The sequence below is a fragment of the Argopecten irradians genome, chromosome 15 (genome assembly GCF_041381155.1).
Source record: "Argopecten irradians isolate NY chromosome 15, Ai_NY, whole genome shotgun sequence".
In the NCBI taxonomy this organism is placed as follows: domain Eukaryota; kingdom Metazoa; phylum Mollusca; class Bivalvia; order Pectinida; family Pectinidae; genus Argopecten; species Argopecten irradians.
Window position 1 is genome coordinate 511183 of NC_091148.1, and position 19706 is coordinate 530888.

Genomic DNA, 19706 nt, shown 5'->3' on the forward strand with positions numbered 1-19706 from the left:
CCCATGTAGGTACACAGAAACACAAACATTGTGTACTGCAAAATGTGGGTCCCAAGTTTTATCACCATGTAATTGTACACAGAAACAAACACAAACACAGAACTGGACATCAGAAAAAAAAACACAAATACAGAAACAGGACACAGAAAACAACAAAGAAAATACACAAATTCAGAACTGGACAAAGAAACAACACAAATACAGAACTGGACACAGTCCCAAAAACACAAAAATAGGAAAGAAACAAACAATGTGTCACAAGACACAAAGAAACACCAACAACTCACTGTACACAGAAACAACACAAATTACAGAACCTGGTACACAGAAAACAAACACAAACAAATACTGGACACAGGAAAAATTAACAAACACAACAACAAATACAGACTGGGACACACAGAAACAACACAAATACCAGAACTACACCACACACACAAAAACACACAATCAACCAACAGAAGACAACAAGAACAACAGTGACTGTACACAAACCAACACAAACTCAGGTACACAGAAACAACAAAAATACCCAAACTGACACAGAAACAACACAAAATACAGAACAACAAACAACAATACAACACAGAAACACAAATCAGGTCTGGACACAGAAACAACAACAAATACAGACCTGAGGACACAGAAACAACACAAATACAGACCTGGACACAGAAACAACACAAAAAACTGCACGCTAAAACAACACAAATACAGAACCGGACACCAAAAACATGTAACAGATACAGAAATGAACAAATAAAAAAAAAAATGTAATGCTAAAAAAAAAAACATATGAAGTCATTTTGGTACAAAATGACAAATGTTGCAAATTTCAAGACCAAAAAAAAATCATTACATTTTGACAAAAGCACAATAAAAATAGGTCTGAATCAAAACTTTTACTTGTACAATAAGTTTTAAGTTTGACAAACGAAGACAAAGAGATACAGCGACATTAACATAGTTGTCGTACTAAAGAAAAAATTTTAATAATACAAACTTGAACACAATATGCTCGCAATAAAACTATGACATACATGACAATTCAAACAGTTTTGTCAACAGTGAACAAGGGAAACAGGGTTGATATAGTGTTTTATGCAAAATCAAAACAACAAACAATACATAGACTTGGTAATAAAGGAATAAACGGTGACTATGGGGGAAAGTCCAGACAAAAAAATTACATATCTCTTTCGCGACATTCATCCACACACAAGTATGCGATCCTCACGTGCAAACAAAAAACAACGATTAAAACCACAAAAAAATGGTCATTGCCGAAATGGTTACACTCCGTTGAAACAACAAAATTCAGACCAACATTCATAATGCGGACAACAGATTGACCAGCCGGGACAACAGAGGGCACAAATACATTCAATAACACGAATCGAAAATGTCAAAAAAACTTCGAGTCTGCCAACAATAGCGTCGACAACAGCAGTTGGGAGAGTTTTTGTTATTGACCGCGGTCGGACAAAGGTCAATAGGTCAATACCAGAATACAATAAGACTCCCGTGTGATCAATGTTAATGCAAAACGTAGGTCAAGATCACTAAAAAATAAAAATAATTTAAGTTTCACAGAATGTTCAAATGTTCAATATTCATAAAAAACACATTTCACAAAATAATACCTCTGAAAATCATCCTCTTTTGACTTTGGAACCAAATTTTTATTATGATTAATATTGAAAATCATCATACAACAACAATTTTCAATGGCTTAACATGTTGTTTCTGGTGACATTTCGTCACCAGATTCAGAAACAAACAAATAGCTTTATCAAATATACAATTGCACAGCACAAATCGTCAAATCATAAATCAACTTTTGGAATAGCGATTTCCATCCACACTAAATCGACAGAATGAATTTCGCAAACTGTGACCCTATCCTGGAAACAATAAGGTCCAAATATCCGTCGGAAAATGCTTACAATTTTTCTGGTATGTCCGTTCACTGGAGCTATCTTGGACCTAGAGGATGTAAATCTGAAATCTTTACTACATTAAACATACAACATATAGAACCATTCACTATATTGAATAAAAAAAAGTCGTTTCAAAATATTGAATAAAGCTGTTTACTTTTAAAAAAAACATCAAACTTCTGTGAATAAGAAATACTTCAGTAAAGAAAGCAGACCATTGCGTTTGAGTACATTTACAAACTGGGAAATTCTGTAAAAAACAGGAAATATTAAAACATGTTAAGAGCCGTGCTTCACAAGGTGTAAAACGGTACAGCGGACACAAACCTGATGACAAACTGTGCCTGGGCCAATACAGCAGGGAATGGCATGGGTTAGATGTGAGGCCATAAACCAACTACTGTCATTACAAACGTCACCATCTCCACCAAGGGGGAGCATACGTGTGTGGTGATATATGATCTAATTCTGCCAACACATGACCCCAGACCCGGGCCTACTCGCGCATTGACCGCCCATTGGGGACAAAAACAGGAGCCATCCATGGAAACATAATTTGTTTTTCAGGTCAAAAATCTGAAGGGTGATATTGAACAATAACAACAAATAGGCTAGAGAAAGGGTAGCAGTGGCCAGTTTCCCAGGGTAAACCTACATGAAACTCACGTGAATAGCTACAACCACCTGACCAGCAGCGGCGATGCAGTCAAAAATAACAGATACTGGCATTGTACTGTCAGTTCCCGAACCGTGTTTTTCATCAACAAAAAACAAAAGCAATAAATTAATGTTTTCACACACTGCTAGGGATGTAAAACCGCAAACCGTGTTCTCTTTGAACAGTGAAAACATAATGCTGTAAAACTAGCTTTTTGACAAGCAACGTAAATTGTATTTTTTATTGTACATGTCAACAGGGGATAAATTAATCACTTGACAACAGCGGCAAAATACATGCGACACGGACATTATTAAACCAAGGTCAGCTAGGGTTACATAAATTTATTTTTCTAATATTTTATTCAAATCTGATACAAAACACAAACTTGAGCATTCCATTAAAAATTCAAAAAATCGTGTTTTTCAATTAACATACTCATAATTTTGCAACAAGGACATGCATGACCCAATTGTCCCCCCCCAGCGGGGACCATATTACTACAACCCCCCCCCCCCCCCCCCCAACATATGTAAGCCATACGTTGCTTAACCATGCTGGAACGATCAGATAATGTACTGCAGAAATTACTTTGTTATGTTTTCAATCACAACATGCGTCGAATACAAAAAGCACAAAAAAATGCAAATCGCAAACATTGGGTGTTTATGCTTCGTATTATAATATCAAAAACATGCAGCTTCAAATAACAATAAATGATGCCATGACATTTCACACCACAATAATAACAAAAACCTGCTAGCTTCAATAACAATATAATGATGCACACAATTTATGACATTTCAATATCCAAAGTGATTGCCATGACATTTCATCACCAATTAACATCAAAAACATGCTAGCTTCAATAACAAATAAATGATGCCATGCCCACAATTATTTCAGCTGCACAATAATATCAAAAACAATGCTAGCTTCAATAGCTACAGTAAATAAATGATGCCATGACATTTCACCACAATAAATATCAAAAACATGCTAGCTTCAATAACAATAAATGATGCCCATGACATTTCACCACAATAAATATCAAAAACATGCTAGCTTCAATAACAATAAATGATGCCATGACATTTCACCACAATAATATCAAAAACATGTCTAGCTTCAATAACAATAAATGATGCCATGACATTTCACCACAATAATATCAAAAACATGCTAGCTTCAATAACAATAAATGATGCCATGACATTTCACCACAATAATATCAAAAACATGCTTCAATAACAATCAATGATGCCATGACATTTCACCACAATAGATATCAAAAACATGCTAGCTTCAATAACAATAAATGATGCTCCATGACATTTCACCACAATAATATAACAAAAACATGCTAGCTTCAATAACAATAAATGATGCCATGACATTTCACCACAATAATATCAAAAACATGCTAGCTTCAATAACAATAAATGATGCGCATGATCATTTCACCACAAATAATATCAAAAACATGTTAGCTTCAATAACAATAAATGAATGCCATGACATTTCACCCACAGTAATTATCAAAAACATGCTAGCTTCTCAATAACAATAAATGATGCCATGACATTTCACCACAATAATATCAAAAACATGCTAGCTTCAATAACAATAAATGAATGCCATGACATTTCACCACAATAATATCAAAAACATGCTAGCTTTCAATAACAATAAATGATGCCATGACATTTCACCACACAATAAATCAAAAACATGCTAGCTTCAATAACAATAAATGATGCCATGACATTTCACCCACAATAGAATATCAAAAACATGCTAGCTTCAATAACAATAAATGATGCCATGACATTTCACCACTAATAAGTATCAAAAAACATGCTAGCTTCAATAACAATAAAATGATGCCATGCCATGACATTTCACCTCACAATAATATCAAAAACATGCTAGCTTCAATAACAATAAATGATGCCAAATGACATTTCACCACAATAATATCAAAAAACATGCTAGCTTCAATAACAATAAATGATGCCATGACATTTTCACCACAATAACCACAATATCAAAATACATGCTAGCTTCAATTAACAATAAATGATGCCATGACATTTCACCACAATAATATCAAAAAAACATGCTAGCTTCAATAACAATAAAATAATGCCATGACATTTCACCACAATAGATAATCAAAAACATGCTAGCTTCAATAACAATAAATGATGCCATGACATTTCACCACACAATAATATCAAAAACATGCTAGCTTCAATAACAATAAATGATGCCATGACATTTTCATCCAAGTTAATATCAAAAACATGCTAGCTTCAATCACAATAAATGATGCAATGACATTTCAACCACAATAATATCAAAAACCATGCTAGCTTTCAAATAACAATAGACATGGCTGCCATGACATTTCATCACAATAATATCAAAAACATGCTAGCATCAATAACAATAAATGATGCCATGACATTTTTTCACCACAATAATATCAAAAACGCTGCTAGCTTCAATAACAATAAAATGATGCCATGATCAATTTCACCACTATAATCTCAAAAACATGCTAGCTTCAATAACAATAAATGATGCCATGACATTTCACCACAATAATATCAAAAACATGCTAGCTTCAATAACAATAAATGATCGCCATGACATTTCACCACAATAATATCAAAAACATGCTAGCTTCAATAACAATAAATGATTGCCATATACATTTCACCCACAATAATATCAAAAAACATGCTAGCTTCAATAACAATAAATGATGCCATGACATTTCACCACAATAATATCAAAAACATGCTAGCTTCAATAACAATAAATGATGCCATGACATTTCATCACAATAATATATCAAAAACATGCTAGCTTCAATAACAATGAAATGATGCCATGACATTTCACCACAATAATATCAAAAAACATGCTAGCTTCAATAACAATAAATGATGCCATGACAATTTCACCCACAATAATATCAAAAACATGCTAGCTTTCAACTAACAATTAAATGACTGCCATGACATTTCACCCCCCCCCCCCACAATAAATATCAAAACATGCTAGCTTCAATAACAATAAATGATGCCATTGATATTTCACCCTCAAAAAGTATCAAAAACATGCTAGCTTCAATAACAATAAATGATGCCATGACATTTCACCACAATAATATCAAAAACATGCTAGCTTCAATAACAATAAATGATGCCATGACATTTCACCACAATCATATCAAAAACATGCTAGCTTCAATAACAATAAATGATGCCATGACATTTCACCACAATAAGTAATCAAAAACATGCTAGCTTCAATAACAATAAATGATGCCATGACATTTCACACCACAATTATATAAAAACATGCTAGCTTCAATAAACAATAAATGATGCCACATGACATTTAATCACCACAATAATATCAAAAACATGCTAGCTTCATAACAATAAATGATGCCATGACATTTCACCACAATAATACCACAATAATATCAAAAACATGCTAGCTTTCAATAACAATAAATGATGCCATGACATTTCACCACAATAATATCAAAAACATGCTAGCTTCAATAACAATAAATGATGCCATGACATTTCACCACAATAATATCCAAAAACATGCTAGCTTCAATAACAATAAATGATGCCATGACATTTCACCACAATAATATCAAAAACATGCTAGCTTCAATAACAATAAATGATGCCATGACATTTTCACCACAATAATATCAAAAACATGCTAGATTTAATAACAATAAATGATGCCATGACATTTCACCACAATAATATCAAAAACATGCTAGCTTCAATAACAATAAATGATGCCATGACATTTCACCACAATAATATCAAAAACATGCTAGCTTCAATAACAATAAATGATGCCATGACATTTCACCACAATAATATCAAAAACATGCTAGCTTCAATAACAATAAATGATGCCATGACATTTCACCACAATAATATCAAAAACATGCTAGCTTCAATAACAATAAATGATGCCATGACATTTCACCACAATAATATCAAAAACATGCTAGCTTCAATAACAATAAATGATGCCATGACATTTTCATCACTAATAATATCATCAAAAACATGCTAGCTTCAATAACAATAAATGATGCCATGACATTTCACCCACTAAAAGTATCAAAAACATGCTAGCTTCAATAACAATAAATGATGCCATGACATTTCACCACAATAATATCAAAAACATGCTAGCTTCAATAACAATAAATGATGCCATGACATTTCACCACAATAATATCAAAAACATGCTAGCTTCAATAACAATAAATGATGCCATGACATTTCACCACAATAATATCAAAAACATGCTAGCTTCAATAACAATAAATGATGCCATGACATTTCACCACAATAATATAAAAAAAACATGCTAGCTTCAATAACAATAAATGATGCCATGACATTTCACCACAATAATATCAAAAACATGCTAGCTTCAATAACAATAAATGATGCCATGACATTTCACCACAATAATATCAAAAACATGCTAGCTTCAATAACAATAAATGATGCCATGACATTTCATCACAATAATATCTAAAAAACATGCTAGCTTCAATAACAATGAACATTATTAATGACTATTTCACCACAATAAATATGCCATGACATTTCACCATGCTCAGCTTCAATAACATTAAAATGTTGCCATGACATTTCACCACATGAATATCAAAAACATGCTAGCTTCAATAACAATAAATGATGCCATGACATTTCATCACAATAATATCAAAAACATGCTAGCTTCAATAACAATAAATGATGCCATGACATTTCACCACAATAATATCAAAAACATGCTAGCTTCAATAACAATAAATGATGCCATGACATTTCACCACAATAATATCAAAAACATGCTAGCTTCAATAACAATAAATGATGCCATGACATTTCACCACAATAATATCAAAAACATGCTAGCTTCAATAACAATAAATGATGCCATGACATTTCACCACAATAATATCAAAAACATGCTAGCTTCAATAACAATAAATGATGCCATGACATTTCACCACAATAATATCAAAAACATGCTAGCTTCAATAACAATAAATGATGCCATGACATTTCACCACAATAATATCAAAAACATGCTAGCTTCAATAACAATAAATGATGCCATGACATTTCACCACAATAATATCAAAAACATGCTAGCTTCAATAACAATAAATGATGCCATGACATTTCACCACAATAATACCACAATAATATCAAAAACATGCTAGCTTCAATAACAATAAATGATGCCATGACATTTCACCACAATAATATCAAAAACATGCTAGCTTCAATAACAATAAATGATGCCATGACATTTCATCACAATAATATCAAAAACATGCTAGCTTCAATAACAATAAATGATGCCATGACATTTCACCACAATAATATCAAAAACATGCTAGCTTCAATAACAATAAATGATGCCATGACATTTCACCACAATAATATCAAAAACATGCTAGCTTCAATAACAATAAATGATGCCATGACATTTCATCACAATAATATCAAAAACATGCTAGCTTCAATAACAATAAATGATGCCATGACATTTCACCTCTAAAAGTATCAAAAACATGCTAGCTTCAATAACAATAAATGATGCCATGACATTTCACCACAATAATATCAAAAACATGCTAGCTTCAATAACAATAAATGATGCCATGACATTTCACCACAATAATATAAAAAAAAATGCTAGCTTCAATAACAATAAATGATGCCATGACATTTCACCACAATAATATCAAAAACATGCTAGCTTCAATAACAATAAATGATGCCATGACATTTCACCACAATAATATCAAAAACATGCTAGCTTCAATAACAATAAATGATGCCATGACATTTCACCACAATAATATCAAAAACATGCTAGCTTCAATAACAATAAATGATGCCATGACATTTCACCACAATAATATCAAAAACATGCTAGCTTCAATAACAATAAATGATGCCATGACATTTCACCACAATAATATCAAAAACATGCTAGCTTCAATAACAATAAATGATGCCATGACATTTCACCTCTAAAAGTATCAAAAACATGCTAGCTTCAATAACAATAAATGATGCCATGACATTTCACCACAATAATATCAAAAACATGCTAGCTTCAATAACAATAAATGATGCCATGACATTTCACCACAATAATATCAAAAACATGCTAGCTTCAATAACAATAAATGATGCCATGACATTTCACCACAATAATATCAAAAACATGCTAGCTTCAATAACAATAAATGATGCCATGACATTTCACCACAATAATACCACAATAATATCAAAAACATGCTAGCTTCAATAACAATAAATGATGCCATGACATTTCACCACAATAATATCAAAAACATGCTAGCTTCAATAACAATAAATGATGCCATGACATTTCACCACAATAATATCAAAAACATGCTAGCTTCAATAACAATAAATGATGCCATGACATTTCACCACAATAATATCAAAAACATGCTAGCTTCAATAACAATAAATGATGCCATGACATTTCACCACAATAATATCAAAAACATGCTAGCTTCAATAACAATAAATGATGCCATGACATTTCACCACAATAATAATCAAAAACATGCTAGCTTCAATAACAATAAATGATGCCATGACATTTCACCACAATAATATCAAAAACATGCTAGCTTCAATAACAATAAATGATGCCATGACATTTCACCACAATAATATCAAAAACATGCTAGCTTCAATAACAATAAATGATGCCATGACATTTCATCACAATAATATCAAAAACATGCTAGCTTCAATAACAATAAATGATGCCATGACATTTTTACCACAATAATATCAAAAACATGCTAGATTTAATAACAATAAATGATGCCATGACATTTCATCACAATAATATCAAAAACATGCTAGCTTCAAATAACAATAAATGATGCCATGACATTTCACCACAATAATATCAAAAACATGCTAGCTTCAATAACAATAAATGATGCCATGACATTTCACCACAATAATATCAAAAACATGCTAGCTTCAATAACAATAAATGATGCCATGACATTTCACCACAATAATATCAAAAACATGCTAGCTTCAATAACAATAAATGATGCCATGACATTTCACCACAATAATATCAAAAACATGCTAGCTTCAATAACAATAAATGTTGCCATGACATTTCACCACAATAATATCAAAAACATGCTAGCTTCAATAACAATAAATGATGCCATGACATTTCACATCACAATAATATCAAAAACATGCTAGCTTCAATAACAATAAATGATGCCATGACAATTTTCACCACAATAATATCAAAAACATGCTAAGCTTCAATAACAATAAATGATGCCATGACATTTCACCACAATAATATCAAAAACATGCTAGCTTCAATAACAATAAATGATGCCATGACATTTCACCACAATAATATCAAAAAACATGCTAGCTTCAATAACAATAAATGATGCCATGACATTTCACCACAATAATATCAAAAACATGCTAGCTTCAATAACAATAAATGATGCCATGACATTTCACCACAATAATATCAAAAACATGCTAGCTTCAATAACAATAAATGATGCCATGACATTTCACCACAATAATATCAAAAACATGCTAGCTTCAATAACAATAAATGATGCCATGACATTTCATCACAAATAATATCAAAAACATGCTAGCTTCAATAACAATAAATGATGCCATGACATTTCACCACAATAATATCAAAAACATGCTAGCTTCAATAACAATAAATGATGCCATGACATTTCACCACAATAATATCAAAAACATGCTAGCTTCAATAACAATAAATGATGCCATGACATTTCACCACAATAATATCAAAAACATGCTAGCTTCAATAACAATAAATGATGCCATGACATTTCACCACAATAATATCAAAAACATGCTAGCTTCAATAACAATAAATGTATGCCATGACATTTCACCACAATAATATCAAAAACATGCTAGCTTCAATAACAATAAATGATGCCATGACATTTCATCACAAAAAGTATCAAAAACATGCTAGCTTCAATAACAATAAATGATGCCATGACATTTCACCACAATAATATCAAAAACATGCTAGCTTTAATAAAGATAAATGATGCCATGACATTTCACCACAATAATATCAAAAACATGCTAGCTTCAATAACAATAAATGATGCCATGACATTTCACCACAATAATATCAAAAACATGCTAGCTTCAATAACAATAAATGATGCCATGACATTTCACCACAATAATATCAAAACATGCTAGCTTCAATAACAATAAATGATGCCATGATATTTCACCACAATAATATCAAAAACATATAAGTTCAATAACAATAAATGATGCCATGACATTTCACCACAATAATATCAAAAACATGCTAGCTTCAATAACAATAAATGATGCCATGACATTTCACCACAATAATATCAAAAACATGCTAGCTTCAATAACAATAAATGAATGCCATGACATTTCATCACAATAATATCAAAAACAAGCTAGCTTCAATAACAATAAATGATGCCATGACATTTCACCACAATAATATCAAAAACATGCTAGCTTCAATAACAATAAATGATGCCATGACATTTCACCACAATAATATCAAAAACATGCTAGCTTCAATAACAATAAAAATGACTTCACATGCATGACATGACATTCACACAATAATATCAAAAACATGCTAGCTTCAATAACAATAAATGATGCCATGACATTTCACCACAATAATATCAAAAACATGCTAGCTTCAATAACAATAAATGATGCCATGACATTTCACCACAATAATATCAAAAACATGCTAGCTTCAATAACAATAAATGATGCCATGACATTTCACCACAATAATATCAAAAACATGCTAGCTTCAATAACAATAAATGATGCCATGACATTTCACCACAATAATATCAAAAACATGCTAGCTTCAATAACAATAAATGATGCCATGACATTTCACCACAATAATATCAAAAACAATGCTAGCTTCAATAACAATAAAATGATGCCATGACATTTCACCACAATAATATCAAAAACATGCTAGCTTCAATAACAATAAATGATGCCATGACATTTCACCACAATAATATCAAAAACATGCTAGCTTCAATAACAATAAATGATGCCATGACATTTCACCACAATAATATCAAAAACATGCTAGCTTCAATAACAATAAATGATGCCATGACATTTCACCACAATAATACCACAATTATATCAAAAACATGCTAGCTTCAATAACAATAAATGATGCCATGACATTTCACCACAATAATATCAAAAACATGCTAGCTTCAATAACAATAAATGATGCCATGACATTTCACCACAATAATATCAAAAACATGCTAGCTTCAATAACAATAAATGATGCCATGACATTTCACCACAATAATATCAAAAACATGCTAGCTTCAATAACAATAAATGATGCCATGACATTTCACCACAATAATAAAAAAAAATGCTAGCTTCAATAACAATAAATGATGCCATGACATTTCACCACAATAATATCAAAAACATGCTAGCTTCAATAACAATAAATGATGCCATGACATTTCACCACAATAATATCAAAAACATGCTAGCTTCAATAACAATAAATGATGCCATGACATTTCACCACAATAATATCAAAAACATGCTAGCTTCAATAACAATAAATGATGCCATGACATTTCACCACAATAATATCAAAAACATGCTAGCTTCAATAACAATAAATGATGCCATGACATTTCACCACAATAATATCAAAAACATGCTAGCTTCAATAACAATAAATGATGCCATGACATTTCACCACAATAATATCAAAAACATGCTAGCTTCAATAACAATAAATGATGCCATGACATTTCACCACAATAATATCAAAAACATGCTAGCTTCAATAACAATAAATGATGCCATGACATTTCACCACAATAATATCAAAAACATGCTAGCTTCAATAACAATAAATGATGCCATGACATTTCATCACAATAATATCAAAAACAAGCTAGCTTCAATAACAATAAATGATGCCATGACATTTCACCACAATAATATCAAAAACATGCTAGCTTCAATAACAATAAATGATGCCATGACATTTCACCACAATAATATCAAAAACATGCTAGCTTCAATAACAATAAATGATGCCATGACATTTCACCACAATAATATCAAAAACATGCTAGCTTCAATAACAATAAATGATGCCATGACATTTCACCACAAAAATTATAAAAACATGCTAGCTTCAATAACAATAAATGATGCCATGACATTTCACCACAATAATATCAAAAACATGCTAGCTTCAATAACAATAAATGATGCCATGACATTTCATCACAATAATATCAAAAACATGCTAGCTTCAATAACAATAAATGATGCCATGACATTTCACCACAATAATATCAAAAACATGCTAGCTTCAATAACAATAAATGATGCCATGACATTTCACCACAATAATATCAAAAACATGCTAGCTTCAATAACAATAAATGATGCCATGACATTTCACCACAATAATATCAAAAACATGCTAGCTTCAATAACAATAAATGATGCCATGACATTTCATCACAATAATATCAAAAACATGCTAGCTTCAATAACAATAAATGATGCCATGACATTTCACCACAATAATATCAAAAACATGCTAGCTTCAATAACAATAAATGATGCCATGACATTTCACCACAATAATATCAAAAACATGCTAGCTTCAATAACAATAAATGATGCCATGACATTTCACCACAATAATATCAAAAACATGCTAGCTTCAATAACAATAAATGATGCCATGACATTTCACCACAATAATATCAAAAACATGCTAGCTTCAATAACAATAAATGATGCCATGACATTTCACCACAATAATATCAAAAACATGCTAGCTTCAATAACAATAAATGATGCCATGACATTTCACCACAATAATATCAAAAACATGCTAGCTTCAATAACAATAAATGATGCCATGACATTTCACCACTAAAAGTATCAAAAACATGCTAGCTTCAATAACAATAAATGATGCCATGACATTTCACCACAATAATATCAAAAACATGCTAGCTTCAATAACAATAAATGATGCCATGACATTTCACCACAATAATATCAAAAACATGCTAGCTTCAATAACAATAAATGATGCCATGACATTTCACCACAATAATACCATCAAAAACATGCTAGCTTCAATAACAATAAATGATGCCATGACATTTCACCACAATAATATCAAAAACATGCTAGCTTCAATAACAATAAATGATGCCATGACATTTCACCACAATAATATCAAAAACATGCTAGCTTCAATAACAATAAATGATGCCATGACATTTCACCACAATAATATCAAAAACATGCTAGCTTCAATAACAATAAATGATGCCATGACATTTCACCACAATAATATCAAAAACATGCTAGCTTCAATAACAATAAATGATGCCATGACATTTCACCACAATAATATCAAAAACATGCTAGCTTCAATAACAATAAATGATGCCATGACATTTCACCACAATAATATCAAAAACATGCTAGCTTCAATAACAATAAATAGTTGCCATGACATTTCACCACAATAATATCAAAAACATGCTAGCTTCAATAACAATAAATGATGCCATGATATTTCATCACAATAACATCAAAAACATGCTAGCTTCAATAACAATAAATGATGCCATGACATTTCTACACAATAATATCAAAAACATGCTAGCTTCAATAACAATAAATGATGCCATGACATTTCACCACAATAATATCAAAAACATGCTAGCTTCAATAACAATAAATGATGCCATGACATTTCACCACAATAATATCAAAAACATGCTAGCTTCAATAACAATAAATGTTGCCATGACATTTCATCACAATAATATCAAAAACAAGCTAGCTTCAATAACAATAAATGATGCCATGACATTTCACCACAATAATATCAAAAACATGCTAGCTTCAATAACAATAAATGATGCCATGACATTTCACCACAATAATATCAAAAACATGCTAGCTTCAATAACAATAAATGATGCCATGACATTTCACCACAATAATATCAAAAACATGCTAGCTTCAATAACAATAAATGATGCCATGACATTTCACCACAATAATATCAAAAACATGCTAGCTTCAATAACAATAAATGATGCCATGACATTTCATCACAATAATATCAAAAACATGCTAGCTTCAATAACAATAAATGATGCCATGACATTTCACCACAATAATATCAAAAACATGCTAGCTTCAATAACAATAAATGATGCCATGACATTTCACCACAATAATATCAAAAACATGCTAGCTTCAATAACAATAAATGATGCCATGACATTTCACCACAATAATATCAAAAACATGCTAGCTTCAATAACAATAAATGATGCCATGACATTTCACCACAATAATATCAAAAACATGCTAGCTTCAATAACAATAAATGATGCCATGACATTTCACCACAATAATATCAAAAACATGCTAGCTTCAATAACAATAAATGATGCCATGACATTTCACCACAATAATATCAAAAACATGCTAGCTTCAATAACAATAAATGATGCCATGACATTTCACCACTAAAAGTATCAAAAACATGCTAGCTTCAATAACAATAAATGATGCCATGACATTTCACCACAATAATATCAAAAACATGCTAGCTTCAATAACAATAAATGATGCCATGACATTTCACCACAATAATATCAAAAACATGCTAGCTTCAATAACAATAAATGATGCCATGACATTTCACCACAATAATATCAAAAACATGCTAGCTTCAATAACAATAAATGATGCCATGACATTTCACCACAATAATATCAAAAACATGCTAGCTTCAATAACAATAAATGATGCCATGACATTTCACCACAATAATATCAAAAACATGCTAGCTTCAATAACAATAAATGATGCCATGACATTTCACCACAATAATATCAAAAACATGCTAGCTTCAATAACAATAAATGATGCCATGACATTTCACCACAATAATATCAAAAACATGCTAGCTTCAATAACAATAAATGATGCCATGACATTTCACCACAATAATATCAAAAACATGCTAGCTTCAATAACAATAAATGATGCCATGACATTTCACCACAATAATATCAAAAACATGCTAGCTTCAATAACAATAAATGATGCCATGACATTTCACCACAATAATATCAAAAACATGCTAGCTTCAATAACAATAAATGATGCCATGACATTTCACCACAATAATATCAAAAACATGCTAGCTTCAATAACAATAAAATGATGCCATGACATTTCATCACAATAATATCAAAAACATGCTAGCTTCAATAACAATAAATGATGCCATGACATTTCACCACAATAATATCAAAAACATGCTAGCTTCAATAACAATAAATGATGCCATGACATTTCACCACAATAATATCAAAAACATGCTAGCTTCAATAACAATAAATGATGCCATGACATTTCACCCACAATAATATCAAAAACATGCTAGCTTCAATAACAATAAATGATGCCATGACATTTCACCACAATAATATCAAAAAACATGCTAGCTTCAATAACAATAAATGATGCCATGACATTTCACCACAATAATATCAAAAAACATGCTAGCTTCAATAACAATAAATGATGCCATGACATTTCACCACAATAATATCAAAAACATGCTAGCTTCAATAACAATAAATGATGCCATGACATTTCACCACAATAATATCAAAAACATGCTAGCTTCAATAACAATAAATGATGCCATGACATTTCACCACAATAAAATATCAAAAACATGCTAGCTTCAATAACAATAAATGATGGCATGACATTTCACCACAATAATATCAAAAACATGCTAGCTTCAATAACAATAAATGATGCCATGACATTTCATCACAATAATATCAAAAACATGCTAGCTTCAATAACAATAAATGATGCCATGACATTTCACCACAATAATATCAAAAACATGCTAGCTTCAATAACAATAAATGATGCCATGACATTTCACCACAATAATATCAAAAACATGCTAGCTTCAATAACAATAAATGATGCCATGACATTTCACCACAATAATATCAAAAACATGCTAGCTTCAATAACAATAAATGATGCCATGACATTTCACCACAATAATATCAAAAACATGCTAGCTTCAATAACAATAAATGATGCCATGAACATTTCACCACAATAAATCAAAAACATGCTAGCTTCAATAACAATAAATGATGCCATGACATTTCACCACAATAATATCAAAAACATGCTAGCTTCAATAACAATAAATGGCCACATGATGCCATGACATTTCACCACAATAATATCAAAAACATGCTAGCTTCAATAACAATAAATGATGCCATGACATTTCACCACAATAATATCAAAAACATGCTAGCTTCAATAACAAAAAATGATGCCATGACATTTCACCACAATAATATCAAAAACATGCTAGCTTCAATAACAATAAATGATGCCATGACATTTCACCACAATAATATCAAAAACATGCTAGCTTCAATAACAATAAATGATGCCATGACATTTCACCACAATAATATCAAAAACATGCTAGCTTCAATAACAATAAATGATGCCATGACATTTCACCACAATAATATCAAAAACATGCTAGCTTCAATAACAATAAATGATGCCATGACATTTCACCACAATAATATCAAAAACATGCTAGCTTCAATAACAATAAATGATGCCATGACATTTCACCACAATAATATCAAAAACATGCTAGCTTCAATAACAATAAATGATGCCATGACATTTCATCACAATAATATCAAAAACATGCTAGCTTCAATAACAATAAATGATGCCATGACATTTCACCACAATAATATCAAAAACATGCTAGCTTCAATAACAATAAATGATGCCATGACATTTCACCACAATAATATCAAAAACATGCTAGCTTCAATAACAATAAATGATGCCATGACATTTCATCACAATAATATCAAAAACATGCTAGCTTCAATAACAATAAATGATGCCATGACATTTCACCACAATAATATCAAAAACATGCTAGCTTCAATAACAATAAATGATGCCATGACATTTCACCACAATAATATCAAAAACATGCTAGCTTCAATAACAATAAATGATGCCATGACATTTCACCACAATAATATCAAAAACATGCTAGCTTCAATAACAATAAATGATGCCATGACATTTCACCACAATAATATCAAAAACATGCTAGCTTCAATAACAATAAATGATGCCATGACATTTCACCACAATAATATCAAAAACATGCTAGCTTCAATAACAATAAATGATGCCATGACATTTCACCACAATAATATCAAAAACATGCTAGCTTCAATAACAATAAATGATGCCATGACATTTCACCACAATAATATCAAAAACATGCTAGCTTCAATAACAATAAATGATGCCATGACATTTCACCACAATAATATCAAAAACATGCTAGCTTCAATAACAATAAATGATGCCATGACATTTCACCACAATAATATCAAAAACATGCTAGCTTCAATAACAATAAATGATGCCATGACATTTCACCACAATAATATCAAAAACATGCTAGCTTCAATAACAATAAATGATGCCATGACATTTCACCACAATAATATCAAAAACATGCTAGCTTCAATAACAATAAATGATGCCATGACATTTCATCACAATAATATCAAAAACATGCTAGCTTCAATAACAATAAATGATGCCATGACATTTCACCACAATAATATCAAAAACATGCTAGCTTCAATAACAATAAATGATGCCATGACATTTCACCACAATAATATCAAAAACATGCTAGCTTCAATAACAATAAATGATGCCATGACATTTCACCACAATAATATCAAAAACATGCTAGCTTCAATAACAATAAATGATGCCATGACATTTCACCACAATAATATCAAAAACATGCTAGCTTCAATAACAATAAATGATGCCATGACATTTCACCACAATAATATCAAAAACATGCTAGCTTCAATAACAATAAATGATGCCATGACATTTTCACCACAATAATATAAAAAACATGCTAGCTTCAATAACAATAAATGATGCCATGACATTTCACCACAATAATATCAAAAACATGCTAGCTTCAATAACAATAAATGATGCCATGACATTTCACCACAATAATATCAAAAACATGCTAGCTTCAATAACAATAAATGATGCCATGACATTTCACCACAATAATATCAAAAACATGCTAGCTTCAATAACAATAAATGATGCCATGACATTTCACCACAATAATATCAAAAACATGCTAGCTTCAATAACAATAAATGATGCCATGACATTTCACCACAATAATATCAAAAACATGCTAGCTTCAATAACAATAAATGATGCCATGACATTTCACCACAATAATATCAAAAACATGCTAGCTTCAATAACAATAAATGATGCCATGACATTTCACCACAATAATATCAAAAACATGCTAGCTTCAATAACAATAAATGATGCCATGAACATTTCACCACAATAATATCAAAAACATGCTAGCTTCAATAACAATAAATGATGCCATGACATTTCACCACAATAATATCAAAAACATGCTAGCTTCAATAACAATAAATGATGCCATGACATTTCACCACAATAATATCAAAAACATGCTAGCTTCAATAACAATAAATGATGCCATGACATTTCATCACAATAATATCAAAAACATGCTAGCTTCAATAACAATAAATGATGCCATGACATTTCATCACAATAATATCAAAAACATGCTAGCTTCAATAACAATAAATGATGCCATGACATTTCACCACAATAATATCAAAAACATGCTAGCTTCAATAACAATAAATGATGCCATGACATTTCACCACAATAATA

The 19706-nt window shown here is 30.9% G+C and overlaps 1 protein-coding gene across 1 annotated transcript in view; it reads left to right on the plus strand.

The window, feature by feature from the left end:
- Positions 1-250: 250 nt before the first annotated feature.
- LOC138309593 (uncharacterized) overlaps positions 251-19706 on the plus strand; it is a 46322-nt gene continuing 26866 nt past the window's right edge. Inside the window, exon 1 of the mRNA XM_069250815.1 lies at positions 251-509. Within this exon, the coding sequence (XP_069106916.1) occupies positions 251-509 (259 nt within the window). The remainder of the gene's footprint in view (positions 510-19706) is intronic.